A 21,656-nucleotide genomic window follows, 5' to 3' on the forward strand; every position below is an offset into this window, starting at 1 on the left:
GACAGGGTACCATTGCCACTCTTTGGTCACGGCCATACACATACGTCAGGCAGGCTTTAACACCCTAACGCGGGAAAAAGGGCCCATTTCCTTCCGTCCGGGGGCGATTCCGGCTGTGGGTGACCCCAGACGCGCCCCGCCCTGCCGCCAGCATCGCCCCGCGGGCCGAGGAGCAACGGGCCCGTATCCGTGCCGGTGTCGAGGCCGTGTGGAGGCCATGTCGCGACACAGGCGGGTCTCGTGCCGGCAGCCCAGCGGGGCCAGGGGGGGCTCGGCTGCCTCCGCCGCGGTGCGCGCCCGGGCCGAGGCCCTCAGGGAGGTCGTCGTGGACGAGGAGGTGGAGATTGCGGTGCAGCTCGCCCTGGAGCGGTTCCGGAGCGGGGACGAGGCGGGTGCGTGGCACAGCCCGGCCTGGGGGGAACCTGCGGGTGTTGGACGGGCGCTGATAGTGGGGCAGGGTGGGGATCCTGTCCCCTCTGCCCGGCCCTGGTGCGGCACAGCTGTGGTGCTGTGTCAGTTCTGGGCTCCTCAGACAGAGAGAGGGACCCACAGGAGGGAGTCCAGCAGGGACCACTGAGATGATGTTATAAGTGTTTGTCACACACACTGACTCAGAGCCAATTGAACATCAACAAGGGGGATTTATTAAGCAAGCGGTAGCAAGCAAAAGCAGCGCTGGGTGGCCGGGAGTTAGCACTCCACCAACGGCGCGCACTTTCCTCTCTCAGTCCTTTGGGTTTTATACCCCTTGTTTCTGGTATACGTGTCCCTTTTGCAATCGTGTCTGCGCTGGCACTGCCTGTTGATAGGGGTCGTACTCTGCTCTCCGGTGGTCGTTGGAATGAAGAAGACTCCTCTTCCCGGCAGAACCTCTGCCTTATCAGTAGATCCTTTTTACACGTTGAACAATGGATACTTAAGTATGGTTAATTAACTCAGCTCAAACTAATCAAGACATTCTTGTGGACTACGGGTGCATGACTTGTGCCCTCTCAGATCTGGTTCTATTCTTGGTTATTTTATCGAACTCTTGGTAGTCCTTCTATTTTAATGAACAATTTTTATGTTGTTTTTATTACAATGAGATGAGATGAGGGGTCCGGAGCATTTCTTATCAGGGGAGGTGTGGGAGCTGGGCCTGTTCAGCCTAGATAAGACTGCGAGGAGATCTCATTAATGCATAAATATATTAATTATTAATATAATTAATGCATAAATATATCCAAGATGAATGCCAGGAGGGCAGTGTGGACTTCTTGGTGACAGGACAAGAAGCAATGGTGTAAATTAAAGCACAAGAAGTTCCATCTCAACACGAGGGAGAAATTCTTTCCACTGAGGGTGGCAGAGCACTGGAACCACAGCCCAGGGAGAGTGTTGAATTTCCCCCTCTGGAGACATCCCAAACCCATCTGCTCCAGGTGACTCTGCCTTGGCAGGGGGGGTTGCACTGGGGGATCTCCCTTCCAATCCTAACAATTCAGCGATTCTGTAACATTAAGATAAGATGCCAAGATTACCGCCTGTTGCATTGATACTGGGTTTTTTATGATTATTTCTTGTTCTAGAGTTGGAATTTCCTTCTAGTTTCACTAGTACTGAAAGAGCATTTGTTCGCCGGCGCTGTCAGTCTCTTGGACTGGTACCTAAAAGCAAAGGGTGAGTTGGGGTACAGCTTTGCATTTTTTGGTGCAGATGAATGGAATTTCATGCCTACTGATAACCTGATTGAAGTTTTCAACATACCCTACTGTGTAGCAAGGAATAGTATTAGAGAAAAAAGTGTAAAAGTAGACATAGAAATAAGTATCTTTTTTCATTGCTGCATGCTTCATTGGAAAAACTTGTAACATGCATTTTGGGATAGCTTGTTTTTATACTTCATGGATTTAATGGGTCCATTAAAGAAGCTTCTCAAAAACCTTTCAAAGTGATCAAAGTGATCTCTGTTTGTTTTTCAAAGGTTTTGCATAGAATCCCATACCTTGACAGATAAAAATTAACCTAGAGTTAAGTTACTTATTCCTAAGATATGTTTTCCTCCCTCACAGAAAAGGAGCCAATCGATACCTGACTGCAAGGAAGAAGGATGTGTCAGAACTGACGCATGCAGTCATGACTTGTGACTTGGCTCTCCGTACAAGACACATTGTTTGGAGTGTAATTGAGAGCTTTCCTGTCACAAATAAGGAACACACAGAACTCCTGCCAAGGTCAGAGCGAGGAAATACCTGTGCTGTTGAATCTGGTATGTTTGGTATGTCTTCTGATTTGGACTTGTCCATCAATGCCAGTGGAAAAAACAACCTGCAGCCCAGGGAAAAAATAAACCTCCTTCTGTTCTGTCCCTTCTCATGTCCTGACGGACACCTTGAAACAAACATGATTTTTCCTTGCTTTTAAGGTCTTCTATAACTGGTGTTGTGAGGAACTTGGGCAGTCATATCATGCATATTGCAATATCTTACCTTGTGCTGAGTTAATTTAGAACCTTTGAGCCAGTTCCAGGCAAATCTTTTTGGAAGCACATTTGTGAAATGTGGCTTCATACAAGTGCTGTGAGGTGGGACTGAAGAGTCAGGGTGTTACCATGATGCCATAAGAACACCCTAATGAGAAAATGAGGTTGGCGGTTCTGCTTATAGAAGTTCGTGTCCTTGATAAATTGGGAAGTTTGGTTTTTGTTTCTTCATCTCTGCAAAATAGATTTGGTCCTTAAGAGACTACTGTCCAGACATCTTGATTTCTAGAATATGAAAGAGTTCAAATGAAAGATAAACACTGAAAGACAAACTCCTAATAAAATGTTGGGGTTTTTTTAAATGCAACGCTTTCATCTAAATTACTGCTTTAGCAGCTACAAGTGGAAGAGTTACGCTGTGTTTCTGTGTGCAGAGGTGGATATAGTGAGCAGAAAACACTTGTACCAATATGCCTTCTTTAATTGCATATTTCTGATACATGATGTGTGTTCTTTAAGTGCTTCCTTTGCTATTTTTTTCAGTTGTTTAATGGGATTGTTTAGTGAGCACAGGGAAGCTATAATAAAGGTACTGAAACACAATGTCTTAGGAATGGAAGGGGTAAGTTAATGAACAGTCTAACATTTGTCTTTCTCTGTTTCTCAAGAATGTGTTTTTAGTTCTCCTGATCTCTTAGTCTGTGTTTGTCTTGGTACAACAGAGCTTGTAGTTTAGTACAGGAAACTGCTAATCACATTAAATACGTATAATTGAGCTTACAGCAAGCTTTTCATTCTTCTGGAAAGTAATTATCAAGGAATTACAGAGTTGCACTTCCAGGGCTGCAGTTGAAGTCTCTGGCTCAGGAGAGGTGCATGTTTTTCAGCTACTTATGACCTGCTTTCTAACACATCACACTATTATGTGGGGTTCAGGACTCTGGATATAGCATGCTTGAATGAGTATGATTTCAGGCAACTTCGTGGAATAGCTTATAGGTTTAACTCTGTAAGTGTGTTTTCTAGGGAAAAGTACAGATGTAAAGCATGGATGCTGATAAAAAGGCCATCAAAATACACCAGGCTGTTTTTCACTGGTTTAGTTTCTCTTTCTCCTTTTGCTCTTGGTAGGCTTTTTTGACTTTTTTGACAATGCTCTGGAAGACTCTGGTTTTGTTCAAAATACCTATGAAAGTAATAACCATTTTGGAAAATGTCTATTTGAAATACTTCAGGAGGATGTGTTGCTATAAGTATGACTTCTAAATGTGTGATGGGCTTGTCACTTTACCCACAGGGATGCATAAAAGTCAGCAACATTAATTCTGAAGAGCAGTTTTTGAGCAGTGATTTTATACGACCTTCCTCTGTATCTGTATAAATAAACTTTTAACTTCTCTTCACAGAAAACAAAGAAGTGAACAAGAGAAGTTGTCGACTTAATGATGGTATCCCCCAGATCCCAGTGAAAAGAGGGGAATCAGAGTTTGATTCCTTCAGGCAATCACTACCAGTTTTTGAAAAACAGGAAGAAATCGTCCAAATAATAAAGGACAATAAAATCGTTTTGATTATAGGAGAGACTGGATCAGGAAAAACTACTCAAGTATGTTTCTTCAATGAAATAAAAAAGATAACTGTATTCATACTAAACTAATGGCAGTTATGTAACATTTGTGATAAAGGGATATTTTTATGACATTTTAAGGCTTTTCTTTTCCTGTATGATTGGAAATCTCGTGTTCCAATTAACTTTCTTGCTTTTGAACCACTAAGCCAGCAGATAGACACTAAAAGCTTAAATGGTTCCTCATGATTTTCTGATGGATACAATTTTTTCATTAAAATAATGCAAAATATGGAAGGGAAGGTGCTGTGATGTTTGTACATACATATGTATGTATATATATATACATATATATATATATATATATATATATATATACTTCTAAGGCTAGATCTGTTCTTAGTACCCAGAGTAACATATTTTTTGTGTTCAAATGAGAGATTATTTGATTATCTGTAGGGCTTTTTTTAAAATAGATTTCGCTGAAGCAGGAGAGACACTGCAGGTTTTTTCTCTAAAACAAACCTAAAGAGGTTATACTTAGAAATTTATTTTCTGCCGATTCAGGTGTGTTTGCAGGGATAGTTCTAATGAAAAGTCTTTTGCAATGTGTAATACTGGGATGAAATGAAATTGTTTCCCTGTGCTAAGAAAGCTGTAACTTTCTCAAAAAGTGAATTTGAACCCCTTCTTTACAGATCCCTCAGTTTATCCTTGATGACTGCTGCAAGAATGGAACTCCCTGTCGTGTGTTTTGTACCCAGCCAAGACGTTTAGCAGCTGTTGCTGCGGCTGAAAGGGTTGCAGCAGAAAGAAAAGAGAAGATTGGCCAGACGATTGGTTACCAGATCCGCTTAGAAAGCAGGTACTAATGGTATTTCTAAGTGTTGATCTTGTGCTGGTATTGTGAATCTTGAGTACATTTGAACTGCAACATCTTTGGTATGCAGCCCATAAATTATAGGTGGCTATGTTATTGCAGGTAAGGAATACTTAAGAACGAACAGGATGACTTTCTTCTTGTGTTTCGCAGGAACATGTAGCAGGTTGTCTTCTCGAACTGAATTTCAAGTGCTTTCTATTGATTTCCTCTGCAGAGTGTGTGCGTGTAAATCCTTGTGTGATTTTCAGATCAAATCTGCACTTTCCTCTCTTTCCCCCCTCGCCTCTTTCCTCTTAACTTGTGTGGATCCAAAAGTTCTCCAAGCTTTGAAGGTAGGTGAGAAGACCAGCATGCTATAACAAATGTTATGTAGTGCGAGTTGATAGGAGTCTTAAAAGGGAAAACAACAAAATTGGAAAGTGGCTGATGAAGCTGAGCATTATTTACCAGTCTAGTTTTGGGCTAAATTTACTCTGCTTCAGCTTTTGTGTTTAAAACATGAAGTGATGTGAAAGTAGAGATTTTGATATCCCTTGATGAGATCAAAGCAGAGCATGAATGGATTGTGTGGGGGTTTTAACATCTTTGCACTGTGTAGCCAGTGACATTTCAGGTAAGGAGCAATGGCTGAGATATGAGTGACCAGAAGATGGCAAAAGGTTGTGTTGCTTGAATGAACAGAGATAGAATATAGCTGATGAAAAGGAATGCACTTGAACAACAAAGTCGCAATAAGAATTCAGATGTCTGTATGAAAGCTCACAAGGCTCTAAGGGATTAGAAGAGCTAGTGAAGATGCACCACAAATAAGATGGATGATTAATGTGTGGAAGTACTATACTGGCAGAAGAACGAGGTCAGATAAAAATGGAAGAACTACTGGAAGTAGTGCAGAAAATCCGAAATCTTTTTCTTGAGAAGAATCAAGACATTTACTCCAGAGAAACACTGAAAGGGAGAGATGACAGTATTTTGAGCTGTGGACAAAAAAGACCTGGAGTGGAGATGTTTAGAAGTGTTTATAGTAACACAGAAGTCTAATGTTTAAAGCTTTCTAAACTGTCTTCCAGAGAAGAGCTGTAGAGTACAGTACAAAGGAACTTTTCAGCTCCTTTAGGATGGCAGTATGGGAGGAAGTAGTGACTTGTAGAAGTAGAATTGCTGCTTTTACTAGGACAGCTAACTCTGCCCCAGGTATAGAATAGTTGCATTTCAGTCCATTTTCACCTCCTGAAAAATCAGAGGATCAGCTGATTACTCTGTGTTTTACTCAGCTGTACTCTATTGGGTTTGCAGGGCAAGGCTTTGGGAGCTGTGGGGAGGCTTCTGTGAGAAGATGCCAGAAGCCTCTCCCATGTCTGATAGAGCTGGTGCTAGCCAAGACAGACCTGCCTCTAGCTGAGGCTGAGCCCATCTGTGATGGTGGTAGTGCCTCTCGGATAGTGGGAAGCAGGGGAGAAAAACCTGCACAATGGAGGCAGCAGTTCAAGGAGAGCAGTGAGGGCATGTGAAAGGAGCAGACAGGAAAGTCAGTGCAGGAGGGGAGGAGGTGCCCCAAATGCCAGAGCAGCCCATGGTGCAGCTCATGGTGCAGCCCATGGTAAGGCAGTTGTGCCCCTGCAGCCTGTGGAGGTCCACGGTGCAGCAGGGACACCCCTGTGCAGTACTCCGTGTTGGAGCAGGTGGATACTTGAAGGAGGCTGTGGTCTGGGAAGTCTGTGCTGAAACGGGCTCCTGGCAGAACCTGTGACCCCATGGAGGTAGCCCACACAAAGCCAGGTTTGCCGTCAGGATTGTGACCCTGTCAGGGTCCCATGCTGAAGCAGGCTGTTCCTGAAGCACTGCACCCTGTGGAAAGGGACCTGTGCTGCAGCACTTCATGAAGAACTGCAGGCCATGGGAAGGACTCACACTGGAGAAGCTCACGAAGGACTGTCGCCCATGGGAGAGACCCATATCTCTTCTTGTCCTTCTCTTGACCCTGTTGTGTTTCCACTCCCTTGCTCATGGAGAGGACAGATGGAGTGGCTGGGTAGGTACTTGGCATCCTACCAGGATCATCCCACCCCATGTAGGCAAATAAAAAGGCTATATCCAAGCATATGCTGAGGAATTGGAACCTGTTTTTCCATATGGAATTTTCTAGTAAATTAAATGACATGCAGAGTTTCTCACAGTTCTGTTTAACTTCCTTATTTATTACAATCTGAATCTTATTTTTTCAATTAATCCGTTGGGGTGCAAACATTAAGAATTGTTAGGAAATTTCTGAGAAAAGGCGTAGTTTAAGAATAAGTGGTGTGCATGAATCTTTTGGGGAGACAACTGTAATTCCTCTTCTGGTGAGCAGCTGTAGTAATTTTTGAGCTGTGGAAAGCTAGCAGCCTTTAAATGGTGCAAAAGTCCTGAGCTGTCTCTGTGATTTGTTCCACAGGGTTTCTCCAAAGACACTGGTAACATTCTGCACTAATGACATGCTCCTTGGCACGCTGATGGCAGGAGACAGCACCCTCTCCACCGTGACTCATGTTATTGTGGTGAGCATCCTGTGGCTTTCATGTGGGTTGGAGCAATACTTTGGAGTATTGCTTTGGAAAATGAGGTCCTTGCTTGTTTTATTTAAATTTGCTGAGCATTTTAGGTGGTTTTGTTTGGTAGACACTGAATCGGTTTTAAAGACTTTCTGAGTCTTTAGAGTAGCATGCATGTTTTGTGGATTTTGGTGTTTTTCTGTGTGTTTTTGTTTTTTTTTTCCTGTAAAAATATCTTATTTAATTTTCATGCCAGTTGTGGAATCGGGAGGAGTTGAGGAGGACAGGAGTGTAAGTTTTTCTGAACTTCCCCTGTCATCAGAAAAGCCTTAGGGAGGCTTACATTGATGTGCTTCAGTGGGATCATGTGAGAATTTCTGTTACCATTGTTTTACCAATACCAGGTTTTCAGTCCATTTGTTTGCCCAGTGTTTTCAAGATAATGTGCAGTCTAATTGCTAGCAAATGATCCAGGTGTGTTCATGTTAACAGTCCAATTGTGAATTTAATGAGTAAGGGGAGCTAGAATGTTTATGGCAAGATTTAAGTAGTGAGGATTAAAATAAATCATGGCAAGTTTAGGTGTCTAGCTGTTTATCAAAGTTAAAAAACATGGGAATGATCTGTGCATTTATGATGTCAAACTGCAAACCTTGTAGATGAGTCCTTGCTTCGTTCATTCGTAGTAGAAAAGAAAACAGAAGAATGACAGATGATTAATCAATTATGTACCTTAATTTATAGGCTTTGCGTATGACTTGTCTCAGCAATCTATGTTTTTTTCTGATTGTGTGGTGTCATACATTTCATTAAATGTTGTCAGTGGTGAAGTGAGAATTCACTAAAATAAGGTTTGTAGGATTTGTGGCTTGTGCCCTTTTCTTGAAAGTGGGCTTCAAATAAAAAATTAGCGAGGTTTCAGATATTCATTTTGGCCTCTGAAGTTGAGGTGTGCACAGATTCAGCACTGCAGTGCACTCAGCTCTGATAAAAGCCTTCTGAAGTTTATTTTTGCTTATGGATAGTTTTTTAAAAAAACTCTATTACTTAAACTATTCTTAGACATTTTAAGGCTTCTCTAGTGTGCCACCTAACAATATATTTTATTTTAAAAAGTAGTTTGTGTTTGTCAGAAGTTTTGATTTTGAATCTATTTTCCCTTTTGTTATAGGATGAAGTACATGAGAGGGATAGGTTTAGCGACTTCTTGCTAATAAAACTGAGAGATGTGCTGCAAAACCAGCCTAATTTAAAGCTAATTATTTCTAGTGCTGCTCTAGATGCAAATCTCTTTATTAGATATTTTGGAAGCTGCCCAGTAATACATAGTAAGTATTTATCTTCACTCTTAAATCTGAGTCTACCTGTCCTGAGACTTACTAAACTGTAGCAAACTATTCTGAGTAAAGGCACATGATGAATAAGTACACTGAGAGTTACAGGAATCCTGTTCGTTGTTTTTTGAAGTTTCTTGTTTGCAACTGCTTTTTGCACCTAAGTTTGCACCTACTTCAGAGTGAAGTGTTTCAATCACTAGGAGTGTTCTGTAAATGCAGGTTATGTCCTGCCTCTTTCCACTGTTAATTCAAGAGGTAGGATAAGGTTATTGAAGTGCTGTCTTCATGCTGATACAGGACTTCTGAGCTACATGAGTGTGATACATGTTAATACATTCCAGTAGATTCTAAGTCTTGAGGCCTCATGAAGGTTGTTACTGAATAAAACACAGACTGTAAAACTGTACCTCTTCAGTTCAGAAATACAGGCCTAGGCAGATTGGCTTTCATGCTTGAATCACATGATTCTTAGATGTAAAGGAAATCAGTAGCCATTCAAAACTATTTCTCTTAGTTTATGTTCAGGCTTATTTCCTGCAGTTAGATTACATTCAGATGCAAAGAAGTTACCATTATTGCTCTTTTAATTTAATTTGACTAATCTTTCGTAGAGGCAAAATATAGATGTGTGGGAGATGGGGGTTTTGTTTGTGTTGTTTTCTTTTTTTTCCCCATCCTGGGTTGCAGGTTTTCTGTATAGGTGAACTCCTCTGGCACCTTGGCATCCTCTTACTTTTTCAACAACGATGTCCAAGTTTAATGTGTTTTGGAAAGTAGCTTTTAAGATAAATGCTTTATTTGACAATTGGGTGGATTCTCTGAGTATCAGCCTGTTTTAAAAGCATCTCAACAGTTTTAGGAAATGGGTGGGATTGCTTACTGGGTTGTTTTAGCAAATGTTTGGAGAAGGAAACCTCTTTTTCCGTTTTTTTTTTTACAGATAGAAGTGTTTATTTCTAGTCCCCAGCTTTGAATTTCTGCATAGTAAAATTAAGGCTTGCATCTTGTTGGAGACAGGAATCTGGAAATTGCACATGATCCCATATTCTCTGAATTTTTTTTGCAAGGGGCAGCCTCAGGTGTAATTGTTGTGTGGCCTTCCAGTTTTACTCTTTCTGTAGCTTCCTGTTCTTTTAGATCAGGATATTTGTGTTGGAAATTCGGATGGCAATCTCTCCAGTTTACCACAGTGCTTATGCTGCTAATGTGACAGGCCAATAGCAATTGAAATGATGGGATTTTTGATGGGATTTTTTCCTTTTTTTTTTTTTTTTCCTTGGGAATTTAAGAATTAAAAGAAGTGGCTTTGTCTATTAATGTAACAAAAAGGTTTGATTCTCCTCCAGCAATATGGCTGACAAAATCCTGACCACAGAAACCAACATTTTGTGGTTGTGGATTCCTGTAGTTCACAGAGTTTGTGATCATTGTTGGAGGAGTTCCTCTGTGACAGTTTTTAAAAGTATGTGAATTGAGGATTGTTCTTTCTGAAGGAAAATCCTGAGTGATCTAAAGTCATCTTAAGAGACTAGAAAAAAAAAGGTAGGGATTTTAATTGTTCATGCAAAAAGTATCCTTTAATATACACAGATAGGGTCTAGAAAAGAGTCGTGTTGAAAAATAAGTCAGGATAAATTATTAGAAGCTGAAGACCACTGGGATGTCTCATCTGTCAAGAAGTATTCGGTAAAGAAAGCCCAGCTTTGCTAAATTAGTTGAGGTAGTTGAGATAAATCAATATCGTCACATACTTCTCATGAAAAGAAAGTAGTTCAGTACAAAGATGTACTGTCTCCTTGTGCAACCTTGCACAAAGCTATATTCATTGCTTATTAATTAATTGCATTTTAAATCCAGGTGGCAACCTTACATGGTGAGTTCTTGTTTATAACCCTAAACAAAAACGGCTGTTTTCTAATTGAAAAAATTTTGGAGTTAATAATGGTAAATCTTGTGAACATCTCTTGCTCTAGCACATGATAAAATTGAAGAGGTTGATGAGAAACAAGGTGACTTTTTACTTTGGAAATGTTTTGTTTTGTATAATTTTCAGAAAAATAAACTCCAGCAAAGATAATTGAAAAAAAAAATAAATGCTGTAAGTGAAGCTAGTGAATATATAATCTTTGATGGATTTTTTTATACTTTTAGTCCAAGGAAGAGCTTTTGAAGTTAAAGAGATGTTTCTGGAGGACATTTTACGAAGCACTGGGTATACAAACAAAGAGATGGTAAAGTACAAAAATGAGAAGCACCAAGGTTGGTGGACTTCTTAATTGTAAGAGTTGGCAGTGAGAATCATTGATTGAACAAACAATTAACAGGATTATTTTCTGTTAAAATTCTCAAGTCAGGAGGTTAAATGAGATGTGATTAGATGACAGCAAGTATCTTTAAACTCTCAGTATTTACATGATTGAAATAGTTTATGCAATTAAAGAAAAAAAGTCACTTTGATCCAGTGGTTGCATTCTTTTTGCTTTCAGTTAATAAATGTCATATTTTTTATTAATTACTATGGTGTGCAGTTACATGTAATTGGGGTATCTGCCCACATAAACACTGTACCTTTGGGTGTGAATTGAAGTGCAGCTATTAAAGCAGGCAGGATTTTATACACTTCAGTAATATCTTTCACTGCATTCTTCAGGCATGGATGTATTTTTTATAAGTCTTAACACTCTTGAGCTCAACATAATTGGTTTTCAGTTGATTAGGAAGATACTACTTCAGAAGTTTTCCTGGCAATGATAAGCAATGTAAACAATGATCCCATGATTATTTAAGGAAATTTTTTTTAAAAAACGCAAACCCCAAAGCTATAACATACAATCCTAACTGGATATTTATCACAGTGCTCAGCTCTGATCACTGGGGACAGAAAAGTTCAGTTAAGATGCTGGTGTTTTCTACTGTTTCTTCCACTAGTGTACAAAAAAGCGTTGTTACGTGCAGGGAGTGTATCCCTTGTCTTCAGCCTTTCACTTCTAGAGAAAGTTCTGAGCTGAGATTGCTCCTTTGAATGCAGTAGTTTGGAATAATGGAAGCTTGAATGAACCCACCAAAATGGTGGGTTTTGCCTTGTTCGTAGAGCCCTTGTTTGCAGTGGTGCACTTTGGGTACCTTTACACATACCATTTACGTTGGAGTGGTAGTAGCTTTCTAGATTAAATAGAAGAGGTTAAATAGGTTAAACTTTACCTGCTGTAACTATTTTTTTTAGTAGAAAACAATGGATAATAAAAATGACGCAAAACTTTCTTGGGAAATACTTTGCATTCTAGAAGAGAAGCAGAAGAACACTCTCGCTGAGTGGTGTTCAGCTGAAGAAAACACTCACAAACTGGCATCTCGGAGACAAAAATTGATTCCAAAGGCAAATGAAGAGTACAAATGGTTGGATGATGGTGGTGACACAGTATTTAATCAACTCGTAAGTTTTTCTTTTTGTTCGAAGAGATGTTTATATTTGCGTTGTATTGCTAGAATCTGTTTTCTAAAGACAGTGCAGTAGAGTCTCTCAGAATATTAACGTATTATAAAGATTACTTTATTAGGATGAACTGCTCTAGCTGAAGTGTGCTTTTTAATTATGGTCGTTGTACACAACATTTTCTTAGATCAAATGGCTTGACTGCCATTGTGGGAGTACTTGCATATGACTCAATCAGTGTATTAACTGATACCTGAGTGCTGGATTTCTGATTGCTGCTGGGAAAACTAACCATTCAAATTCTTTGTGGGTAATGTATGAGAATAAAGAAAACTCTTGGAAGAGATTAATCTTTCAATATTGTTTTCTGTCTTCAGATGGAGAAAGATGTGAATTGCCTTGAACCATGGATAGTAAAAGAAATGGATTCCTGTCTTTCTGACATCTGGTTACATAAAGATATTGATTCCTTTGCTCACGTGTTCCATCTTATTTTAACTGAAAATGTCAGTGGTAAGTTTCCTGTGTTATTACGCAAGAAAACAAGGAACTTCAAATTTATGGCTACTTTTATCTCCAGTTTCAGATGTTGTTACCTTTGCTTTTTGATGCCTACTGAAAAAATGAATAGGCTAGCAGAATTAAAAAATTGTTTAGTTAGTTTTGAAATATTGACAGAAGTGTGTTTCTAAAACAGTGTGGAATTCACATGAACTGACTGCAGAGATAAAGTGAGGAAACAAATTCCCTGTGGGCTGGAATTTTAAAGCGATATTTGTACTATACTTAGATGAAGAAATAACATTTCTATTTGGTTTGCTGATTTTTTTTTTTTAATTTTTTTTTTTACATCTCAGTTGATTATAGGCACAGTGAAACCGGTGCAACTGCTCTGATGATTTCTTCAGGGAGAGGCTTTTTGAGTCAAATAGAACAGCTGATCAGCATGGGAGCAAGTATCCACTTCAAATCATCCAATGGCTGGTAAAAACAAACAGAAAATCCAAAAGATACATTTATTTGTCAATATAGGAGAACGAACTAAACTTCTATAACATCTAAGTTAATTTGCTAACTTATCACACTGCTGTAAGACCTATAGATTTTGACAGCCCAAAGAGTTTGTAGCTCCTGTTAATCACACTGTTTTCTGTACATGGTCTTGATTATGGGCTATAAACCTTGTTTCAATAGGTTTTATTAAAGACACTGGTCAGCAGAAATACTGTAATCTGCTGAATTGAACCAAAATGTTTGGCAATTCTTATTTTCATGGAGTTAACCTATATCAGAAGATCTTTGTGTTATATTTCTAAATATGTTGTAGCATGTAAAAATATTTGTGAATCTGTAAAAACTCAAGTTTTGTGATTGTGAAGTATGTCTTCCTATAAACAGGGGAAATAATTAAATAATAATTAAAAGAAGTAAATAATTGTCATATGGAAGGATGAGAATCAGGATACCAGGGGTCTGATATTTGGTGTACTAACACTTGAAAAACTTAGGAAGGAATGCGGTTTAAAGGTGAAACTGTGAATGCATTGTGAGCAGGATAGCTTCTGAAAGACATGAAACAGCCCAATGGTTTCCCACATTTTGATGAAGAACACTGGGGTGTGCCTTTTGGGGAATGACTTGAAGGGTGCTGCAAACTGGCAGGTCTGATCTCTGCACTTGCGGGCTTTTTAAGAGTGGCACATTTTCCCTCCTCATTTCTTTGTGCATGTTTGCAGGTACTCGTGTATAAAACTAACATTCTTTTGTGGTAAAGAACTGCAGTTATCTAAAAATCAGATAGCTGTTAATACCTATTCAAGCCCATTCATATGGGAAGTTGTATATCCATCAGTAGCAGTACTGATAACAGTACAGAAATGGATACAAAAGTCTGGTGTCAGTTGTCTCCTCGGCTGATGTGCTATGCATATTCATCTTCTGAAGTGAAAAATCTAATAAAAATACCTGTGCAACTCTCTTCAGGATGGCTGTGGACTGGGCTAGGCATTTTGGACAAACAGAGGTTATTGATCTATTGGAATCCTACAGGTAAGCTGTAACTACTTTGCAGAAAGAATTGTATAGCATGGTGAAGGGAAATTTGAGTTTTGTATTCGTTTAATCAGAACAGGTTTTAGTTTTTCATGCTGTAAAATCTGGACTAAATAGCAATACCTTTTTTTTTTTGAGAATAGGAGCATTTCAAAAACAAACAGCAAAAAAGTTTGTACTCAGTATCATTGCTTGTGTTTGCACAACTTGCAGATTCTGTACTGTGTACCATTTATTTTCACATGTGTACTTTGGAAACAAATATGTCATGTTTTTATCTGTATATTGTTTATACACTATAGAAATATTAAAGAAAATTCTTAGAAGTAACAGGTACATTAGGCTATTAAAGAATGATTTTTTTCTTAACTTACAGTTATCACAGTTGAGGTAAATAATCTTTGTAAAGATTATATTTATTATAATTTCTGTTGGTGTAGTTTTTGCAAGTGGGAAATTTTTGGGGAATATGTATCTGTTAAAAAATTTTTCTTGAACGGATTAAAAATGAGAAGTATCTTTATACTTTCATTTGCTTATGGTTGTGTTTCAATAAAGTTTAAGAAAACTAAAGTTAACACTAAAAAAATGAAGTGGCATGCTTTGTTATGTTAACATTTAAATCAGTGAACAGCAATAGTGTGGTGATTTCTCTTCTGCTACACTTAAAAATTAGAATTTGTGGCCAATAGTCATGTTGGTCTTGGTCTAAGTTTGAGCTGATGGCTGAATGCAAACCCGAAGAGGGCAGCCTTGACTCTGCTCTGTGTTTTTTTCTATTACAGTGCTTCATTCGGATTTGGAAATCTGGATGAAAGTTCCCTGGTCCAAAACAGCGGTAGTGACCTTAGAGCAGAGGACAGAGAGCTACTGACAGCTTATCATCACAGTTTTGATGATGAAAAAGTGGATCTGGATCTGATAATGCACTTACTTCACACCATCTGTCATAGTTGTGGTGCAGGTGGGTAAATACCCACACTCCCAGTGAATTGTGGGTTAGGCTTCTGATGAATCATGCTCTGTTTTCAGAAATCCCCAAAAGTTAGGACCTTCTGAGTTAGTGCTAGTCTACATGGTATGACATACGCTTGAATTTTCTGTTTAACGTTGCAAACCCACTTCCATTTTTTAGGAGCAATTTTAATATTTCTTCCTGGATACGATGAGATAGTGAGCCTGAGGGATCGCATTCTTTTTGATGACAAAAAATTTGCTGATAATGCTCACAGGTAAAACCTTTCATTTCTGTGGCTTTTCATTGCTTCTTTTAAGGATCCTCAAAATGTGCTTTTTGTCTTGCGTTAGATACCGAGTTTTCTTGCTTCATTCAAGTGTGCAGACTTTGGATCAGAAGAAAGTGCTTGAAACTCCACCTTCTGGCATCCGCAAAATTGCAAGTAGCAGAGGACTTTGTCAGATGCTACAATGATCTGTTTTGCCTTTGCTTTTACAGTTACTATAGTTTTGGTTTTGATTTTCTTTCATTGCAGATTCTTTCTACTAATATTGCAGAAACAAGCATAACGGTCAGTGATGTTGTGTTTGTCATTGACTCAGGCAAGGTGAAAGAGGTATGATTGCCTTAGTTTTTCCTAGGATGATTCTAAAACACATGGTGCGTAAATTTTGGAGCACTTCTGGTTTTTCAGCTTTACAGTAGGCTGAGAGCTGGTGCCTGTCAGGCAACAGACCTCACTGAAAACTTTCAACATCCATTAGTTTTAAGACAAATACTGTGAATAGCTGTCTACTTAAACTGGTATAAAAAACCTGTAAAAGCTAATGTAGGTTGATGTGTTGAAGTATCTTTGTCTTTTTCTAATTTAGTATTTCTCTTGGATTTTTAAAACAAGTCTTCAGTTTAGGCCACCACCTTCCTGAGACCACTGGGAGTTCTTTTTGTCCTACTATTGTATCAAGTCCAAAAATAATCCATTAAATTTTTGCGCACTTTTTTGATGTGTTGAGTGCTCCTACATTATTTGTTCAAGCAAAGTGAGACACCATAATGATTTTAAGGCAATTTAAGATCTAGTGAATGGCTTCAAAAATAAAATTGGATTTCAGGGGTGGTATGCACACCAAATTTCTGAATTTCAATAAATCAAACTCTTTTTTTGTAATTTTACATCAGTCTAAGAAAATAAGTAGGTAATTTCCAAGTGAGACAAAAAGGAAAACTTGATTCAGTACAATAATGTATTTTTGCTTGCTTTGTAATGTCTCAGAACACAGATCTGACATATCATTTACTGACTTGCAGTTACCTATTGACTAGAAAAAAATTAATTTCAAAAACTGTGTAGCACAAAGACACGGCAAAGTAGAAACCATCATAAATTCGCTTGAAACTGAGAAGATACCTTTGTGCCAGGAGCTGCTGTGTATATTACTGTTTCATACTTTTTAGTTCTGTTGGTAATCCAAATAACTAACTGTAACTTTTATTTCGTGTACCCTATTCAGTCTGGGGTTTATTTTCCTTTCTTTGTTTTTATAGATGTCTTTTGATCCACGGAGTCGTGTTACAATGCTAAAAATGGGGTGGATTTCAAAAGCCAGCGCTATCCAGAGGAAAGGAAGGTAATGCCTCATACTGGTTTTCATTTTGCAGATAACCAGCATCCTGTATGTTAAGAATAAAGGCACACAACATAATAACTGTTTCTAGCCTAGTCTAGTAGCATGGACAGTGGCCAACACTGCAGACGAGTAGGGGTCAGTATGTATTTCCTTGGATTCATTTCCCAAATTGTAGAAAAGTAATGCTGAGACATTTCCCAAAGTTCTAGGTTATTTTCCCTCCATTAATTCGCTCTCCTTCCTCTTTCTCCCATGTAGCAACAGCAGTCTGTGTGCAGAGGACTGCATATTTCACTTTGTCCAAACTATCCATGACTTAACAGGCCATGATCATATTCTTCCTAACACTGTGGGTGAGGGCTCAGAGTTTTATTTAGCAACAAATGTCTGTTTAATCAACCAAATTGGCATTAAGATACAGGTATATGTGCATGAATGTGAAAATTTGCTGTCTCTGTCCATTCACTCACAAGTTATTTAATCTTTATTTTACCTTTTACTCCAAGGGTCACTTCTGTTTGGGGGATGTGAGGGGAAAAAATGAAGTTTGGAACTTAAATTCCTTACAGCAAGGGATGATTGAGATTTGGACTGGTCTTAGGTTAGCAAAAACAGCACTTCACTTAGATAAGCCTTGTTTTTCCTTCTCCACATTTCTCAGTCTTGAGTTAAAATTACAGTAAAAAATTGCCAGACTCTCAAAAATAATCCATGATTGGAAAACTCTCGCTTTGTGTGTGACTTACACTTAACAACTCTTTCTTCAGAACAGCTTCTACTTTTCCATTCTAAGTTTCTGTGTCTGTTTGTTGGCTTTTAGTTTTGTTTTCAGAAAGAAATCCTGATTTTCATAACTTCCTGTATTTTATTTTCAAGGGCTGGGCGCTGTCAGCCTGGAGTCTGTTTTCGTCTCTTCAGCAGGCTCCGATTTCAGAATATGTTAGAATTTCAGTCTCCAGAGCTTCTAAGAATTCCACTTCAGGTGAATGTTCAGTTAGAAATAATAACTTTAAAAAATGTAATGTTATCAAACCATACTATTAAATGCAACAAATTGTGGGTTTTTGGGGTTATTTCCAACTCCTGGTAATATTTTATGTTCCACCTTTTAACTTGCAGGAGATTTGTTTGTACACAAAACTTCTGGCTCCAACTAATTGTCCAGTTATAGACTTTCTTATGAGAGCTCCTGATCCTCCACCTGCTGTAACTGTGAGAAATGCTGTACATATGCTTAAGGTCAGAAATGGAATAGGTTTATATGGGTATTGTGATGTAGCAGCAGTCTATCTTACTGGCTTCAGTTTGTACTGGAGCTGTTTTCAATTACTTAAGGATGTTTTGATTTTTTGTTTATTGTCTGTTTTCATTTTGTGTGGGGGGATGTGTTCTTCCATATCAAGGGAAGAGAGTGCTTCAAAGTCTTGTCTCTGTTAATTTGACTTGTTTTTTAAGAGTTTGGGAACAAGTCTAATTAATGTCCAGTAGTCACATTCTTTTTGCTTTCACTGTAAATTTATTTTGTCCACTGTCCCCAACCCCCTCGCCTTTGTTTGTTTCTTTGTTTGTTTGTTTATAAACAGACCATAGATGCCATGGACCCTTGGGAAGATCTCACTGAGCTTGGTTATCATCTCACTGAATTACCTGTAGAGCCACACCTCGGTAAAATGGTGTTGTATGCTGTAGTTCTGAAGTGCCTGGATCCTGTTCTGACCATTGCCTGTGCTCTTGCCTGCCAAGACCCTTTTGTGCTGCCCATGCTGGCCTCCCAAAAGCGTGCAGCCATGCTGTGCAGGAAGCGTTTTGCTGCAGGGACGTTCAGTGACCACATGGCCCTGCTCAGGGCTTTCCAGGTAATATTTCATTTCAGAGAGAACTAATCACAGTAGATCACCCAATTGAGGCAAATAACGTACCAGTCTACTTGAATATAGAGTGGTGGACTGTGATTAAGTCCTTGGAGAAGAGTTCATTTTTGCCTAGTGGCTTTCCTGTTTATTGGACTCCTAAATTCGTGAAGGAACACTTTTTGTGGTATGTTTTGTTTGTATTTTCAAGCCTTACAAAATTATGAATGTTCCAACAAGCTGCTCTTTACATCCTACTACAATGAGACCTTCAAATAACCATCTTAATGTAATGATATTTATTAAATTAGATGAATTTATTAAATTATTATTCAATAATTAATATGATTAATTTATTAAATTAATCATTCTGACTTGACATAATGGCTATTGCAGTGAATGGGAAAAGAGAATCTAATTCTTGAACAGAAACAAATAATCTAGTTTGATGCATTTACTTTAGAGTGGATTTTGTGTAAATTTTATTGACATAAATGTAAATTGTCTTTAAAAATGCAGTTTTTAGTAGTAGTTTATAAAATTAATAGGCAAATGTAAAAACATTTTCAGGCTTGGCAGAAGGCACGCAGTGACGGCTGGGAGAGAACCTTCTGTGAAAAGAACTTCCTATCCCAAGCCACAATGGAAATCATCGTAGGAATGAGAACACAGTTGCTTGGCCAGCTTAGAGCCTCAGGTAAAGAACTTGGAAAAAATGTTGACCTTATTTTAAAGTCAAGCTAATAGGAATTGTAAAAAGCCATGTTCGCCGTTGTAATCTTCTTCACTTAATTTGAAACACGCCTTCATGTGTGCATTCAGGGTATGGTGTAGATGTGGAAGTGTGGCTGATCTAACTGAGAGCACCCTCATCTCTACATGCCACTGCATTTCACTGTTAATTTCTTTGGATCTTGATGTTTTAATAAATTATTCCCATAGGAAATACGTTTGTATTGTAGAAAAGAATTGTATTCTGTGTTAGTATGAAACCCCTTATCAGGAAGGATTTCAGTGTAATGGTTTCTTCTTGGTGCTGTTGAGGTTGGCAGTAGTGAAAAATGCAACAAGTAAGTTGTTCATTTTGCCTTTATTTTCAAACTCCTTTTGGGAAACAAATGCAAACTCACATGGGACTGTTTTGTCCTGTTCTTTTGTCAGGTTTTGTGAGAGCCAGAGGAGGAGCTGATATTAGAGATGTCAATACTAACTCTGAGAACTGGGCTGTAATTAAAGCTGCCTTAGTGGCTGGCATGTATCCCAATCTTGTTCATATAGACAGAGAAAGCCTGGTGTTGACTGAACCAAAGGAGAAGAAAGTGCGATTTCATCCTACCTCTGTTCTTGGTCAGTCTCAGTATAAAAAGGTAAAATCACTTTGAACTTACAGTTCACAAAAAAGAGCACTAAAATCTATCACAGCTTTTAAAAATGTCTTTTTCCTAGTTGTTAGTACTTTAAAAGCAGCATGGGCATTTAATACTTCAGCTTTAGAAAATACTCTTCTAATCAGCTGATAGAATTGGAGTTGATTCATTTTTCCATTGTTTCAATCAGTCCTTTCTCTAGATGGAGCAAGGCAAAATGGCAAAAAACCTGTCCCTAGTTACAAAATTGTTTGAAAGATATAATGATCCCTACTCTTAAAAGCAAGAAGTTCTGCTCTGAAACTTTTTTTAACATTTCTTTTTAAAGCAAAAGACTTTGTTTTGTCGTGGTAGTATAATTTGTGAATCTGGCTGAACTCTCTCACACTTCTTACTTTGCATGTATATTTTTATATGTATATAATTATACATGTAGTTATTTCTTAAAATACAGAATCACGCAATGGTTTGTGTTGGAATGGACCTTAAAGGTTATCTCATTCCAAGCCCCTGCTTGGGGGTTGTGGTTGGATTAGTCCATAGTTATCCCCAGACACTTTATCTTTAAAGTGAATTAAGACTGGTTTTTGCAGCCACCAATTCCAACTTTTCCTTTTGTGAAATGATGCTGTAGTGATTGTTCCAGAGTAGCCACTTTTCTAGATGTATTCAGTCATGGGTTTCATTATCTGGAAAGCATTAGCAGTTATGTCTTGTGTTGCTTTGTATTTTCTGGTTCACACTTGGCTGCTCTGTTTTCCTTTCCTGTGGATCTTGCTGTCGCTCCTGCTGCCTTTGTTGCATCTTTTAACAGGAATCGCAGTGTACAAAGGAGGTGATGCTGCTTTAGATTAAAAGTTTTATTTCCTGTTTTGTTTCTTTTGGCAGATGTTGAAACGGGTCGCCTAAACAAGAAGGGTATTTCTGGGTGAGAGGAAAGCTGTGTGCTAATGTCTGTACAAAATGGACCGGTGTGGCCCCGGTGCTCTCCGAGCTCCAAGCTGCGCTCCGGGCCGGGGATGGGGCGGGCTGGGAACCGACGGACAAGCCGGGGGAGGGGAGAGAGGCCTAGGAGAGAGGGGAGATCGTGGGAGAGGGAGGAGTGATTGGGAGAGATGCCGGGAGAGGAAGAAAACCACTGGCTACAGCCCGGGAAAGGATGGAACCTGGAACAAGGAGTAGCTCGCGACCGGGGGAAACCCGAGAGAGGGGGGAGAGCCCGGGACACGGGGCAGAACCTGGGAACGGGGGAAGAGCCCGAGAGAGGTGGGAGCCTGGTAGAGCGGAGAGAGTCTGGGAAAGCTCTGGGAGAGGACAGCCCAGCGGCGGGAGCCCAGGAGCGGGGGCTCCTGCAGCCGGACCGGGAATGGGCGCGGGTCAGTGCGTTCGGGAGAGCGCGGCTGCGGGGACGGAGCCGGAGCCGGAACACGTGGAAAGCCACTGCTCGGCAGCCCCGGCGGCACTGAGAGCACAGCCCTGCCCGGGGAGGCAGCGCCATGGGCACCGCTCGGGTTCCCAGTGAGGCGATGGCACCGCTCGGGTTCGCCGCCGTATCCGCGGCAGCTCAGAGCATTGGTCCCTCCTCGGGC

The 21,656-nt window shown here is 39.5% G+C and overlaps 1 protein-coding gene across 1 annotated transcript; it reads left to right on the top strand.

The window, feature by feature from the left end:
• The first annotated feature begins 217 nt into the window (after positions 1-217).
• LOC134056913 (3'-5' RNA helicase YTHDC2-like) lies at positions 218-20,917 on the top strand. Its single transcript, XM_062513871.1, has 23 exons — positions 218-392; positions 1,569-1,659; positions 2,052-2,248; positions 3,868-4,067; positions 4,727-4,893; positions 7,346-7,448; positions 8,614-8,770; positions 10,931-11,038; positions 12,064-12,212; positions 12,590-12,725; positions 13,070-13,196; positions 14,196-14,261; positions 15,050-15,228; positions 15,400-15,496; positions 15,573-15,660; positions 15,758-15,838; positions 16,768-16,850; positions 17,727-17,832; positions 17,970-18,089; positions 18,434-18,706; positions 19,271-19,397; positions 19,862-20,067; positions 20,882-20,917. The coding sequence occupies exons 1-23, from the start codon at positions 218-220 to the stop codon at positions 20,915-20,917; spliced, it is 3,072 nt and encodes a 1,023-aa protein (XP_062369855.1).
• The last annotated feature ends 739 nt before the right edge of the window (positions 20,918-21,656 follow it).

Source organism: Cinclus cinclus, chromosome Z (assembly GCF_963662255.1).
Source record: "Cinclus cinclus chromosome Z, bCinCin1.1, whole genome shotgun sequence".
Lineage (NCBI taxonomy): Eukaryota > Metazoa > Chordata > Aves > Passeriformes > Cinclidae > Cinclus > Cinclus cinclus.